Source organism: Helicoverpa zea, chromosome 6 (assembly GCF_022581195.2).
Source record: "Helicoverpa zea isolate HzStark_Cry1AcR chromosome 6, ilHelZeax1.1, whole genome shotgun sequence".
In the NCBI taxonomy this organism is placed as follows: Eukaryota; Metazoa; Arthropoda; class Insecta; order Lepidoptera; family Noctuidae; genus Helicoverpa; species Helicoverpa zea.
Genome location: NC_061457.1, coordinates 12,210,979 through 12,224,423, shown reverse-complemented (window position 1 = coordinate 12,224,423; position 13,445 = coordinate 12,210,979). Strand labels below are relative to the sequence as shown.

At 40.3% G+C, this 13,445-nt stretch overlaps 2 protein-coding genes across 8 annotated transcripts in view; one reads left to right on the top strand and one right to left on the bottom strand.

Annotated features, from left to right (window-relative positions):
- Positions 1 to 13,445, bottom strand: part of LOC124631198 (protein outspread) — a 262,107-nt gene that overhangs the window by 186,895 nt on the left and 61,767 nt on the right. The gene's annotated exons all lie outside the window — the stretch shown is intronic.
- LOC124631200 lies at positions 6,552 to 11,895 on the top strand. Of its 2 annotated transcripts, none has more exons than XM_047165441.1 (2): positions 6,552 to 8,174; positions 11,717 to 11,895. In XM_047165441.1, exon 1 carries the CDS (start codon positions 6,577 to 6,579, stop codon positions 7,948 to 7,950), a length of 1,374 nt encoding a protein of 457 aa, XP_047021397.1. In that variant the 5' UTR covers positions 6,552 to 6,576; the 3' UTR covers positions 7,951 to 8,174; positions 11,717 to 11,895. The 2 variants fall into 2 exon arrangements, with proteins under 2 accessions (XP_047021397.1, XP_047021396.1); XM_047165440.1 differs by having other exon boundaries at positions 6,552 to 8,186.

Sequence of the window (13,445 nt, the reverse complement as noted above, 5' to 3'; positions counted from 1 at the left end):
ACAGTTAGGTATTTTGTCTTCAAATACAAACTAATATTTAAAAATAAAATAAAAGGGGTGCTCATTAAACAGGCTTCTTTTTAATATCATTATTCGCCCCCAAAAATGTGTGTTGCCTTCTAAATTACTAAGTCAGCCACAATTAATAAAGCGTCGAGCATCTAAATAATACTATCTTAGCCACGAGTTATCTTCCACTCTAAATACAACTCAGCATGATGGTTATTTTTTTGCATCTAAATTTGTAGCATGCATTCTAACAGTAAACTTCTTAAATACTATTAAATGACATCATAAAAATATTTATTTACCTTCTAATTTTTTAACTCGTACCTACTGAGTTTTTTGTTTAAAATATAACACATCCCATATTAATTGACCCAGCATGGAAGTAAGCATGCAACATGCAGCAAGCATAACTTCTGTCACGGCTCCGGCGCTGCGGGGCTCCGGCGGTCCCATGCGAGCTTATCGTCGCAGATGGTTTTCACGCTCACCACCGCAGCTTCGGCTTGCTGGCCGGCAGAGCCGGCCAGCCTCAGCCGCGGCGGCGAGCGCTGAAACTACCTGCGCCTCAGCTCGCAGGCCGCCTCGCCCCTCCGCGCCTACGCGGTTTTGAATTGCACTCTAGGGGTAGGGCAGACAAGACTACGTGGAGTCGGTTTTGCAGCGATTCGTTTTCGTCACTAACTTCAATTTTTAATACAATTTTTAATTGTGTGTAATTTGAGTCTTAAAAATTAAGTACAATTTTTGATTTTATAAAAAATTAAACCGTCACTTATTTTTGCACGTCAAAGAGCTGTGACACCGGGAGTTGCAAAGAACATTGTCTTTTTTGACGTTCTACCAATCAGCGCGCAAGATGCATTCCGTTCTACGCCAGTTGACAATTTGACCGCTCTACATCGCTCTCGATCTTACAAAAAGACTGACCAATCAGGGAGAGCTTTCGGACAGTTGACAATTTGACAATTTCTCATCGATAGATTATAATATAGCGAAAAATAATGCGTTAAATTGCAATCATATGTTACGGTTCACAATAATTCGACAGTTTACAATCTCTCGAGATAGATTGTAATCTAACGATGTTTGTAATCTTACGGTGACATATATACCATTCACGGATTTATTTACCGAAATATTTAAACATATGTCCTATTTACCTAACCTAGCCCAACTAGTTTTGGATCGAAATCAAGTTGAAATGCAACCATTATCAGTATCGACAGTTGTCCAGTACCATTATAGAATACTAGTTTAGCACCCCAGAATGTGACGCAAAGAAATATTCCAACTAAACAGGTCTGAAGGCAATTTAGCAACCAAAATTAATATTCGGGATCAAATCTCAGAACAGGTTACAACAATGTCTCATAAAATCAGACCCTAAGTTGAGACAGTTCAATCAGATGAAGAAACTTAAGTACCAGATCAAGTTACTAAGTTCAAATGAGGCAATCATAACTTGAAACTTAAGCACAATGATATTTAGCCGCAAATAAAACTTATTAACGTTGTGCAATTCGCTTTAAGTGCTTTGTTGACAAATCAACGGCTGGTGAGGGTCTGATTACCTTCCAGATATGAGATGTCAGGTGTTGAGTTACTGACTTCTAAGTATGGTGGGGTGATGTGAGACCGAGGAGTAGTGTGGCAACAATATGGACAATATGGTCTTCAAAAGATACCCGAGACGTTGAATGAGTCGGATATATGGTACTTGCTATGGCTTATTTGATAGAGGATGATTTTTCACCTTATAAATCTGATATTCTTGAAGAACATGTGACTAATATTTAAGAACAGTCTAATAAACCCAAAACAATAAAAATATGAACTATCGAAAGTATCACTTTACCAGACAGTACTGACTTTTGCAACAACTTTTATTCAGTGAAAGTAACAGTTTATTTTCTGTACAGCAAAAAGCGATTTGTGATGGGTGAGACGTAATTTTTCAAGTTTCTTGCTAGTTTTGCAATATAACAAGTCTTTGATGTCTATTGAATAGTGCCTATTAGATACTTTCATTGAATTATTATAAAATAAGTATCGAAATTTCTAAAAGTAAAAGGTTGTTGACAAATTGAGATTTTTGGATTTTCATGGTAGAAGTGTTTGAGAGAACTTAATTCTTTCTAAGATGCATAGTGCACCTATCAATATAGAGTATAGTCGTCGTTCAGTCTAAGAAGTGAATTTTTTACACTTAGAAAAATTCAAGCGCATACCAAAAATAATACAGCCCAAGTACCATGCAGTGACAAACTATGATTTAAAATTGAATGACAATGGATCGCACGCAAACAAAGAAACGTAAAACATAATCAATAATAAAGACATCCATCCTCCGAGCCTTTTTCCCAAACTATGTTGGGGTCGGCTTCCAGTCTAACCGGATGTAGCTGAGTACTAGTGCTTTACAAGGAGCGACTGCCCTGCCTGACCTCCTCAACCCAGTTACCCGGGCAACCCAATACCCCTTGGTTAGACTGGTGTCAGACTTACTGGCTTCTGACTACCCGTAACGACTGCCAAGGATGTTCTATGACAGCCGGGACCTACAGTTTAACGTGCCATCCGAAACACAGTCATTGGTGTCTAAGATATACTTAGAAAGTACATACAAACTTAGAAAAGTTGCATTGGTACTTGCCTGACCTGGCATCGAACCCGCGCCCTCATACTCGAGAGGTTGGTTCTTTGCCCACTAGCTAGGCCACCACGACTTCCATTTACGACGATTTTATAATCAATAATAAAGACAATACAAACAAAAAAGCAAAATAACAAGACAAATTAAACTATATCAATCATCGGGTACTCTCAAACATATCAATGAAACTATAAATAATTCTAGTTTTTTCAAACCAAAGAAACTAGTATTCAGAATCAATGCGGTAAAACCTGATATCTTAAATACCGAAACAATACAACATACACTTGAGTAATTACTTCTCCGTATCGGTAAATTAACAGTAACCGGTAATACTGGGTGACCTTTACAACTACTTTTTACATGTAAAAATCTCTATCCGTCATCGTTCGGTACATTCCTTGCTGCTGTCTAGTGGATGGTATTTAAGTTTATCCTTATAATAAATTGTTCGAGTTATTTAGTGCAAGTAATTTATGGCTTGTCATCAACTGATTTTGTTGCGATTTTTTAGACTGCCAATGCATCTGCAAATTGCGCACATGATTTTATATAGAACACTGAGAATATTTTTATTTTACATCACACCTAATTTTGACCCGTATCATTTCAGATGTCTTGGTTATGGACCAACTCAAAATGAAACAATTGACGCAAGTTCTACAAAAAAGATTTTTGGAAACCTCAAGGAAGCTATGACGCACGTGAAATCCCAGTGTTAGTCACTAAGTCATACCTAATAGATATTCCCACTGAATCTTCCACTAGAAATCTAACAAGTTGGACAATCAACGCCATGTCGAAATAAAACATAAATAATAATGGCAACACACCTCTAATTTAATATAACACTCCACTTATGAAGCAACTGGCACTAAATTATCTACCTGACCAGTTTACCAAAGATCTGGTCTAAACGACTTCTCGTTAATACCAATGACAGGTAGATCAGACTTCAGATGACGATCGCAGATTTTAATCTGCCGTGACAAGTTGTTGGTGCAAGGATGTCTGACAGAAGCGTTTCATCATGGATGATGAAGATCTCTTTACTGATTAAGTAACACTACTTAGAAATAATGGATGAAATATATTGAAGGAGGATCATTAGCTTCTTAAAGATATGGTTGCTGTTTTTAGCACTGGTTGTGTCGCAAGTGGTAAAACCAGCATCCAGATGGAACTACTTTCCGCAACGGGATTAAATATAATGCTTTCATATTTTCCTAATTTATGCCAAACAGCGACAAAACGACCAATTATATTCAGGCTTCAAATAACCTTCAAGCAACAGTATTCGATCTCTTTACTATGTTAATGCAATTAGTTTCAATACTGACAATTTCAGGGGTTAAGTACCTTAGGACCTGTTTACACGGTTAAGGAGCTCTGACATTATCATTAAACACATTAGTCCTTACATTACTGGTCTGATCTCCTGACTTCGTGTCGTCACATCTAAGTAAATGTCAAATCTGCCCAACTATGGCTAATTAGGGCACAACAGATGCTTTCCATGTTGTGACAGACATTAAAATGGCGGCCGTTATGCAACTGGTATTTAAAGATTAAGCTGTCTATGGTTTCATGGCGAGAAAATGTAAATAGGTTTTGTTATAGCTAGGAAAGGGCGTGCACTTGGAGAGGCCTATGTCCAGCAGTGGACTGCTATAGGCTGATGATGATGATGATGATAGGAAAGGGCAACGAAAATAATGAAAATGAAAGGGACGGTACTGTGTAAGTAAGAAGTCTTGTTAAAAACGAATTGATAAATCAGCCAAGCTTTGTACAATTATCTTGCCGCCAGAGTTCAAAGCTATCAACATTGACATTCCCTTAATTAACAAAACTTTGAACTTTGATAATGTCACACATCAATTCACCAATTTCGAATTTAATTAAAGTCGACAGAAAAACGAAAGCTATCGTACGTTCGACCTTATTAAATACTCCATATACTTTCTCAGTTATCTTGTAGCCGCCATTCATCGGTCCAAAACCAGCGATCATTTCTCAAAGTACCCGCGTGTACGTAATTTAGTTAAATGTCAACACGACCTGTCCGCTGACCCGGTCAGTTTTTAAAAATATATACTCTGACCAAGCAAGCAGATTGCGATATTTTTACATTACATACAATTTCGTACTGTCCTGGATTTGTTCTGTGTCAGAGACCCCACTACAATTGCTTAAGAATAGCTGGATATACCAGTTGGTCTTGAAATGGGCGAAAAATATAGTGTATTTGATGTACCCGTTTGCAAATCCAGCAATTTGTTATGGTTTACTGAAGGAAATAGGGTGCTGTGTGCATAAATTACGGTGAAAGGATGCAATGTTTTAGCAAATGTTGCCTTGAGCGGCGCTTAAGGGAAATTTTGATGCCTCTGAAGTATCGATCGGGCTATAAAGAAACGGCTTTAGTATCAAAAGTGCGAAATGTTCAGATCAAACATCTCGATTTTAATTTCCTTAGACTGACCAAGAACTTGACAAAACTCATATTCGTGTAAACATTTTCGATGGACACATAACGGCTTAAAATTTTCAAGGACCATTAAGACTAACCGGAGAAGGCATAAACACTATAAATGGAAATAGGCTTCCAAATAAGCAAACAAGCCAACTGAATAAATATTACCGTATTATTGTAATTATTCGCCAAAAATGTCGGAAGAAAGTCTTGCTGGGTCAAGGGTCTGCCAAAAGCTAGGATCTTGAAAATCTTGAAATGGCAATGACAGGGCAAACAACTCACCTTGTATTTCGGAAATTGAGTCATAGAAATTATAATTTTATGGAATAAATGTCTAGACGGACAAATTCATTTACAAACCGGATTTTACTCAGATTTACATATCGAACGATATATTGGGCAAGAAACACAACATTCTCTTTATTATAAAACACTGCAATATTTTTAGCCTTAAAGGCTTTAAACAAAAGAAAAGCCTCAATCCTTTATTGAATACATCCTCAATAATACCATAAAAGAAAGTCAAGAATCACCTTTCCTTCTTCGAAGCAAAGCGATAGCAATTTTGCCTAGTTAATATGCAAATGAGGTGGGACCTGCGCAAGCGCATTTGTCCTACTAATGGCGTTGCGCATGATTTATGTGAAACAATCAACGCGGCGCCGCCACGTTTTTTTGCTTCACAGCGAAAAATATTAGCGGCATTAACGATATTATCGCCATTTTTATTTCAGGGGTCCGTAATAAATTCGTGAAGTAAGACCCTCTGATTTAACATACAATGGGCACACCGAAAGTCGCCTGCAGGCAAATCTGGGAAGTGTAAACGAATGCATGGATTCTTCGAAAATCCTATTGGTAACGATTGGTATCCGGTTTTGTACCGTTTTAGGGGGTATTATTCAAATTCGGAAGATGAATGATTCTGCAAATTTTGCGAAAATATAATGGAGGGCCAGTGGTATCTAATAGCGTCCATTCTACCTGTAATATCTTGCATAAGTAACTACCAGGTAGAACGGGTTACTGCTGTGGGTGTAAGATAGATAGGGCTATGGTCCATAACACTGGTCATATTCATTGATAGTAACGGAAATATTGCCACTAGGAACCTGACTATAACAATGTCCTGAATTAGAAATAATAAACATTATACATCATTGATTGATATGAAGTTTCCGATTCAACACGTGGTCTATTGGTCATTTGACAGCTGTCAAATCTGACATTTCCCTCAAAACAATCAAATGAGAGTCGTTTTCCGCTCTTGATTCTCGCCGCAGGTTGTTATTGGTTAGCACGTGTGCCTAGAATTTTCAGTTTTTTCAAGTGTTTTAGTGACCTTTTGTGACTTATTGTTGTGTTTGTGTGTTGTCCTTGTGTTCGTTACCAGTGTTGTACTGTTGTTTCGGTAAATAACTAGTTTTAATTAGCGATGGATCGCAATAAACCTCCCGATCCCGATCCTCCCGACATCTCTGCATATGCTCCTCTTTCCCCTAACTATCCATTATCCCAATTCGCCGATGTTGCTTGCAGCATCGCGGACTCCCATAACTTATCTGCCTCGAATGCCAGGAAACGCTCCGGAGATGATGCAAACATTGTCGTGTCAACCCCACCACCGAAACAACAAAGGAATTTAGTTGGCCGCAGCAGGTACTCTGCTACAGATAAGGCACCGTTCATTGTCCACGTGTCTCGTTTGGAACCCCAGCCTAATGCCGGTACTTCTCTGCATCCGGTTACCTTTGGAATATTTCTCCAAAAACAGAATATAGTTAACATTGTCCGTGATGGAGTTAAAAAAGTTGGCAGGAACCGTGTTTCTGTGGAATTTAAATCCCCTCAGGATGCAAATGCATTTCTTATTAATAACATTCTTCCCAAGAACAGCTTTGTGGCCTCCATCCCTACGTTTAATATAACCCGCATGGGTGTTGTTACCGGTGTTCCTACTGATTTAACTGAAGAGGAAGCCCAAAGATACCTACAAGTCCCCTCAGGTTGCGGTGAAATTCTCAAAGTTCGTCGTATAAATAGGAAAATGATAATTGATGGAGTGACCGAATTTAAATCCACAGAAACATGTGTCCTTACCTTTGACGGTCAGGTGTTACCGCCAAGGGTGTTTTGCTGCTACACTTCCCTTCCAGTCCAACAATATGTTTATCCCACCATCCAGTGCCGTAAGTGCTGCAGGTTTGGTCACGTGGAACTAGTGTGCCGGTCTAAACCCCGCTGCAGTAAGTGCGGCCATGATCACCCTGGTGATGGTTGCAGCATTTCTGAGGCGGAGGCATTCTGTGTGCTTTGCTCGGGGAATCATTTTGCAAATAGCAAATCATGCCCGGAGCTGGGTAGACAGAAGGCCATTAAGACTGTTATGGCTGAGAAGTCCCTCTCTTATGCTGAGGCCAGCAAAACTGTCCCACTCGCTTCTCGCAACTATGCGAATGCTACAAAAGCAGTTCCCACCTCCACTCAGTCATACCGCAAAACCGTTTTCCTCAAGCCGAAGACCCATGCCCCTCTATCTCCCTCTTATGATAAAGCTGCTCATCAGCAAATTATTAACTCCCCTGCACCTTCACAGCCTGATGGCTGCGCTCTAAATAATCCATTCACCGGCAATAATGCTTCATCAATTATAGAAATTCTTATTAAACTCTTAACTACTATTGTATCCACTAATAATGCTGAAATACCGTCCAACGTTGCCTATCAACTAATAAATCTCCTTTCAAAAATTAAAAATGGCGTCCCGTCAAATATTCCTGCAATGGAATGTGAGGAGCGTGTGGCATAAGAAACATGACCTCATATTCCTTCTTAATAAATTCAAGCCTTTGGCTTGCTCAATTGCTGAGACTTGGCTCACACCGAGTCTCAGTTTTAATATACCACATTTTAATGTTCTCAGATGTGACAGATCTGATGGCTATGGAGGGTCGGCTCTCCTCGTTAATAATCGTGTTCCACTGTCGACCTTGGCACTTTCTGCTCTGGATGGTGATATGAATATAGTCGCAGGTAGAGTAGAAGGTATCACAGTTTTATCTGTCTATATCTCCCACCCACAGCACAGGTTCTTAGCTACTATTAGGGATATTCTGAACAACATTGTAGGACCCGTGCTTGTCATGGGTGATTTTAACTGTCACCATTTTAGATGGGGTTCCAATCGCTGTGATTCCTTTGGGGAAGGTTTGGTAGAAATCTTAGATGACCTAGACCTTTGCATCCTAAATGATGGTAGTCCTACTCGTAGATCCCTTCCCGGACAGCAAAAGAGTTGTGTAGACCTCACATTCTGTTCCGTAGAGTTGGCGGCATCAATTCATTGGCAATGTACTACCCTTACGCATGGTAGCGACCATTACCCCATTGTTATAACTTTTCTTAATAAAACTTATTTAGAGAAAACTTCTCCTCCACTATTGAAGTACAACTTGTCCAAACCCGATTGGTCGAGGTTTGCATCTTTACTGGAGGAGAAAATTAGTATGCTTCCAAATTTAACTTCAAGTTTCCAAGATTTTAATGGTCACTGCCATGCTAAGAACTGCTACGATGGCTTTATCTCGGCCATAATTTCAAGCGCAGACTCTATCTTTCCGTTGCGCAACTGTGCCAGAAACAAGATCCCGTCACCCCCATGGTGGGATCAAGAATGCACATCGGCTGTTAAAGAAAGGAAAGAGGCCGAAAAACAGTACAATGATGCGATGAATAGCGACAATCTTATACGGTACAGACGAGTGTTAGCTCAGTCTCGGCGTCTTCTTCACAAGAAGAAACGTCGAGGTTGGGTCAAGTTCTGCACTTCTCTGTCCCCTTCCACTCCCATATCAGCAGTATGGAAGAGCATTAATCGTTTTAGGCGAGGCTGCTCCCCATCTATCTCTTCCCCCATCACGCGAGAAACTGCTGAATCCTTTTTCGACAAAATTGCTCCAGCCTATGTTCCTTCTTCCTCAGAACTTCTGCTCCCGCCTGTTAATATTTTGAATGACCCCCTGGATGAACCTTTTTCATTGGAGGAACTTGATGCGGTATTACGTCATGTTAGGGATACCGCCCCTGGCATGGACGGCATACCGTATTCATTTGCAGCTCACTTCGGTTCTGATGCTAAACAATATTTTTTAGGAATTATAAATTATTGTTACCAATTTGGTTGGGTTCCTGACCAGTGGAAAATTCAGATAGTCATTCCTCTTTTGAAGCCCGGCAAGACTGCTGATGATCCGAATGGCCTTAGACCAATTGCGTTGTCCTCAGTTTTGGCCAAGTTACTTGAACATTTAATTAAAAACAGACTTGAGTGGTTGGTAGAGTCGAGGGATTTACTGCCGAGTAATCAGTTTGGCTTCAGAAAGGGGCTGAGTACCATGGACAGTGTGGCAATTCTGGTTACCGATATCCGTACAGCCTTTTCCAAAAATGAATCCGCTGTAGCCACATTCCTTGACATATCTTCCGCATACGACAGCGTCCTTCTTCCAGTTCTCAGGCAAAAATTGCTACAGCTGAGGATTCCGGGTAAGATGGTGCAATGTATATGCGCTCTCCTCATGTCTCGCTTTTTGATGCTCAGAGTGCAGGGAGAGGTATTTGAGGTGAGACAGACGTGGAAGGGCCTTCCTCAAGGTTCAGTTTTAAGCCCTCTACTGTACAACCTGTACACAGCAGACATCGGCTCCTGCCTCAATTCTGACTGTCATCTTCTACAATACGCCGACGATCTGGTGTTGTATGTAGTCAATCCGTCAATTGCGGACGCTGCCTCATCTCTCTGTCTCTCCCTGGACTCTCTGCACACATGGCTTTTGGACCATGGCCTCCAATTATCTGCCCCAAAAAGCTCGGTAGTGATTTTCTCCCGAAAACTGCTGATCCCTCAGGTTTCCGTTAACATCCAAGGACAAGGCATTCCCATAGCGAAAAAAGCAAAATTTTTAGGCGTTTACTTAGATTCCAAATTATCCGGCATTCATCACATAAATTATTTAATTAAGAGATGCGAAAGAGCAATCTCCATTCTAAAAGCTCTCGCAGGTGTCTGGTGGGGGGCCCATCCCTTCACCATGAAATTAGTCTATAATGCTTTAGTCCGCAGTATCCTGGACTATGGGTCACACCTGGTGATTCCAGGTAACAAAGGTGCCTTGGCCGGTTTAGATAGGATTCAGTCTCAATGCCTTCGTATCATCTCAGGTTGCATGAAGTCGTCGCCTATTAACGCCTTACAGGTCGAATGCGCTGAACCCCCCCTAGCCCTAAGACGGCAGTATCTCGCTTCCCGATTCCTATCCAGGGTTATTCCCAAGTCATCCCACCCTCTCATCCCAAAACTCAGAGAGCTTGACACCCTATGTCACAGTTCAAAATATTGGGAACATAAAGAACTCCCCCTTTTCCTAAAAGCATTCCGATTTTTCCAAAATTTAGAATCCCCTATTACATCACATCCCAGACTTCCCTTATTTAATTACTCCTATGAAGTTCTTTGCTTTACTCCTAAAATATTTTATAACATTGGCATATCTAAAAACTCCCCATCGGCAAATTCGGCCTTTAATGCGGTTTTGGGTGAACGATGGACTGGGTTTCAAAGGTTCTTCACGGATGCTTCCAAATTTAATGGTGGTTACACTGGGGCCGCGGTTTATTATCAGAACTCGTAATAATTCGTAATATTTACAGGCGAGTGCGTGGCATTATTGGAAGCTTGTCGCTTTATAGAGTCCCATGAGATCAACTTCGGAGTTATCTTTACTGACTCCCTTAGTTGTCTCCAAGCCCTATCCCAGAATTCCTTTCGAACTAAACTCCATTGTCCTATTGTCCTGGAAATTAAAAAGTCCCTTTACTCCTGCGCTAGGCAAGAAAAAGAAGTCCACCTAGTTTGGATTCCCAGTCACTGCGGTATAAAGGGAAATGAATGTGCCGACGCCTTGGCCAAAGACGCATGCACATCTGAGTCAGCTGACCTTGCACACTTCTCCCTTCAAGGGCATGACCTACTAAACCTCCCTAAATTGAGTCTTGACACCTCGTGGCAGGAATGGTGGAATATCTCCAGCAAAAAGAAAGGCAGCTCCTATTACGCTATCCAACCGGTTGTAAAACCAAAACCGTGGTTCTCCCATTTTAAAAAATACCCCAAACAGGTTATTTCAGTCCTGTGCAGAATACGGATAGGTCATTGTTGCACTCCGGTCTTTTTGCGCAAAATTCGGGTGCAGGATTCGTCCCTCTGCGAGTGCGGATTGGATGAGGGTACCCTGGACCATATATTTTTTAACTGCCCTAATAACTCCTCTTTCGATTTATATGGTCGTCTCCAAAAAATCAAAATTCCTCTCCCTATTAATTTCCGTTCCCTCTTATCACACTCCTGTCCAGAACTGCTCCAGTTGCTGTTAATGTCTATTCATCGAAACAACATTAAACTATAAACTGTGGCCTATTTTAGGCTACAGTTAGGTTGTGGTATATTTTATATGTTATATGTTACTAACATTTTGTTGTTATTTTTATATATGTAAATGTATTTCTGTTTGTTTCAGTGTCGTCCTACTAACAAGTTAAAGTTACACAAGATCGGCTACAACAGCATCTTAAATTTCTTTTGTTTTTTGTTTTTTTAATCACAAGCACGACTTGCTTCTCATTTCACTTGTCATTGGCAGAATCGTCGACATTGACATCGACACGGATTGCCATAAATAAAAATAGAATAGAATAGTTTTCCGCTCTTGAAGGACCTTTTAACCTTAAAAAACAAGCAGTAAAACCTATATCCGCTGCACAGGGCACTATTAAGGGCATTGAATGAACAACGGTTAATATAGTGGCGACGTTATAAATTGCAATTACGGGCAATTACTACTAAGCACGATGTTTGGGCGTTGGGTTATTTATCACCTAATTAGGATTTCAATTGGAGTGCGAATATTATTGGTTTAAAAGCTTATAACGATTGTGAATGTCAATTGGTACTATTTTTTAAATATTTTAGAAAAGATCCTGTTGATAGATAATCTTAAGATATTTTGGAAAAATAGTACTTTGTTCAGTACAAATATAAATCAATATGTATCATGCTCAACGTCCATATGTGCTTTCAGACTTGTAATGGATTTTGACTTTATCAGGACTTTCTGACAAAAGATCACACAGGTACCTTATCATACATCGTCCATCCTTCATCCTTAGTCCATCAGACCATCAACTTGCCTTATTTAATCAGCTTCTAAATGCTCACAGACTTCAATTTCAACCTAAATCTTGCTCAAATATAATTAAAGCCAGTACTCTACATGTCGTGACACCAACAAAGATACCAATGTCCTCTAGTGTACCCAAATCTGGCCTCAAACCTGTCCAGCGTGAAGCACGGTCACGTACGACAACGTTTATACGACTGCGCTATGGTGATACCGTGAACTGTGTTAATCATGTTGCGTGGGAGTTGATACTGACAGGGTCTTAGGGCCTGTAGGACATAGGAACTGGTGTTTTTGGTTTCTGGAAGGAGACTGGTAAGTTAGTTGATGAGAATGTGAATACGGAGTAGAGTGCAAAGGCCAGATATGTATCTAGGATACAAAATTAAAATTGATTGTGATTGTTGAAAAGGAACGTAGATACGCACGTACGCGCATCATTCCTATAAGAATCGACTTGTGGAAATAGAAAAAAAAACATATAAATTAAAAAATGTTTCTAACCTAGAAATCATCAACGAACAATTAAACCTCCGGTAAAATACACCTGGAAACAAAAATTAACCATCCCCAAACAAATCATAACTCCCAACCTTATCTGACAACCCTAGTCTTACCGTTAGTCAGGAAATATAGACGCGCGAAAATCATAAAGCGCTGCGCGTGCGCCAGTGTCGAGGGGAACGACAGACGACACGCAGTCGCGAACGCGCCCGCTTGTAAAATCATAAACAAACTCACAAAATGTGTCATGGCGACTGTTACAGCTGTTTGCCAGCGTAATATTGTTGCCGGAGAAGAATTATGGGCTTTGGAGTAATAGACAGGTTGCCTTAGATGGGGGTATGGAGAATTCCTGGATTTTGGTGTAAAGCGTAACTGTTGAGCTGTATCAGCAATTTGGTGGACGTTTAAGGACAGTCAACTAAGGATGGTTCGTGCCAAAGCTTGCCATTGGATAAACTTGTAACCTGGCATGCTCTCACGTACTCTTCAAATGCATCTTTAATAGGTAGGAAAAAAGGTAAAGTAAAACATTGTGAAACAACCAAGACTTGTTACCTCGATC

Bases quoted from the DNA above. Each gene is read 5' to 3' on its own strand.
- LOC124631200 (XM_047165441.1), top strand. From the start codon at position 6,577: ATGGATCGCAATAAACCTCCCGATCCCGATCCTCCCGACATCTCTGCA.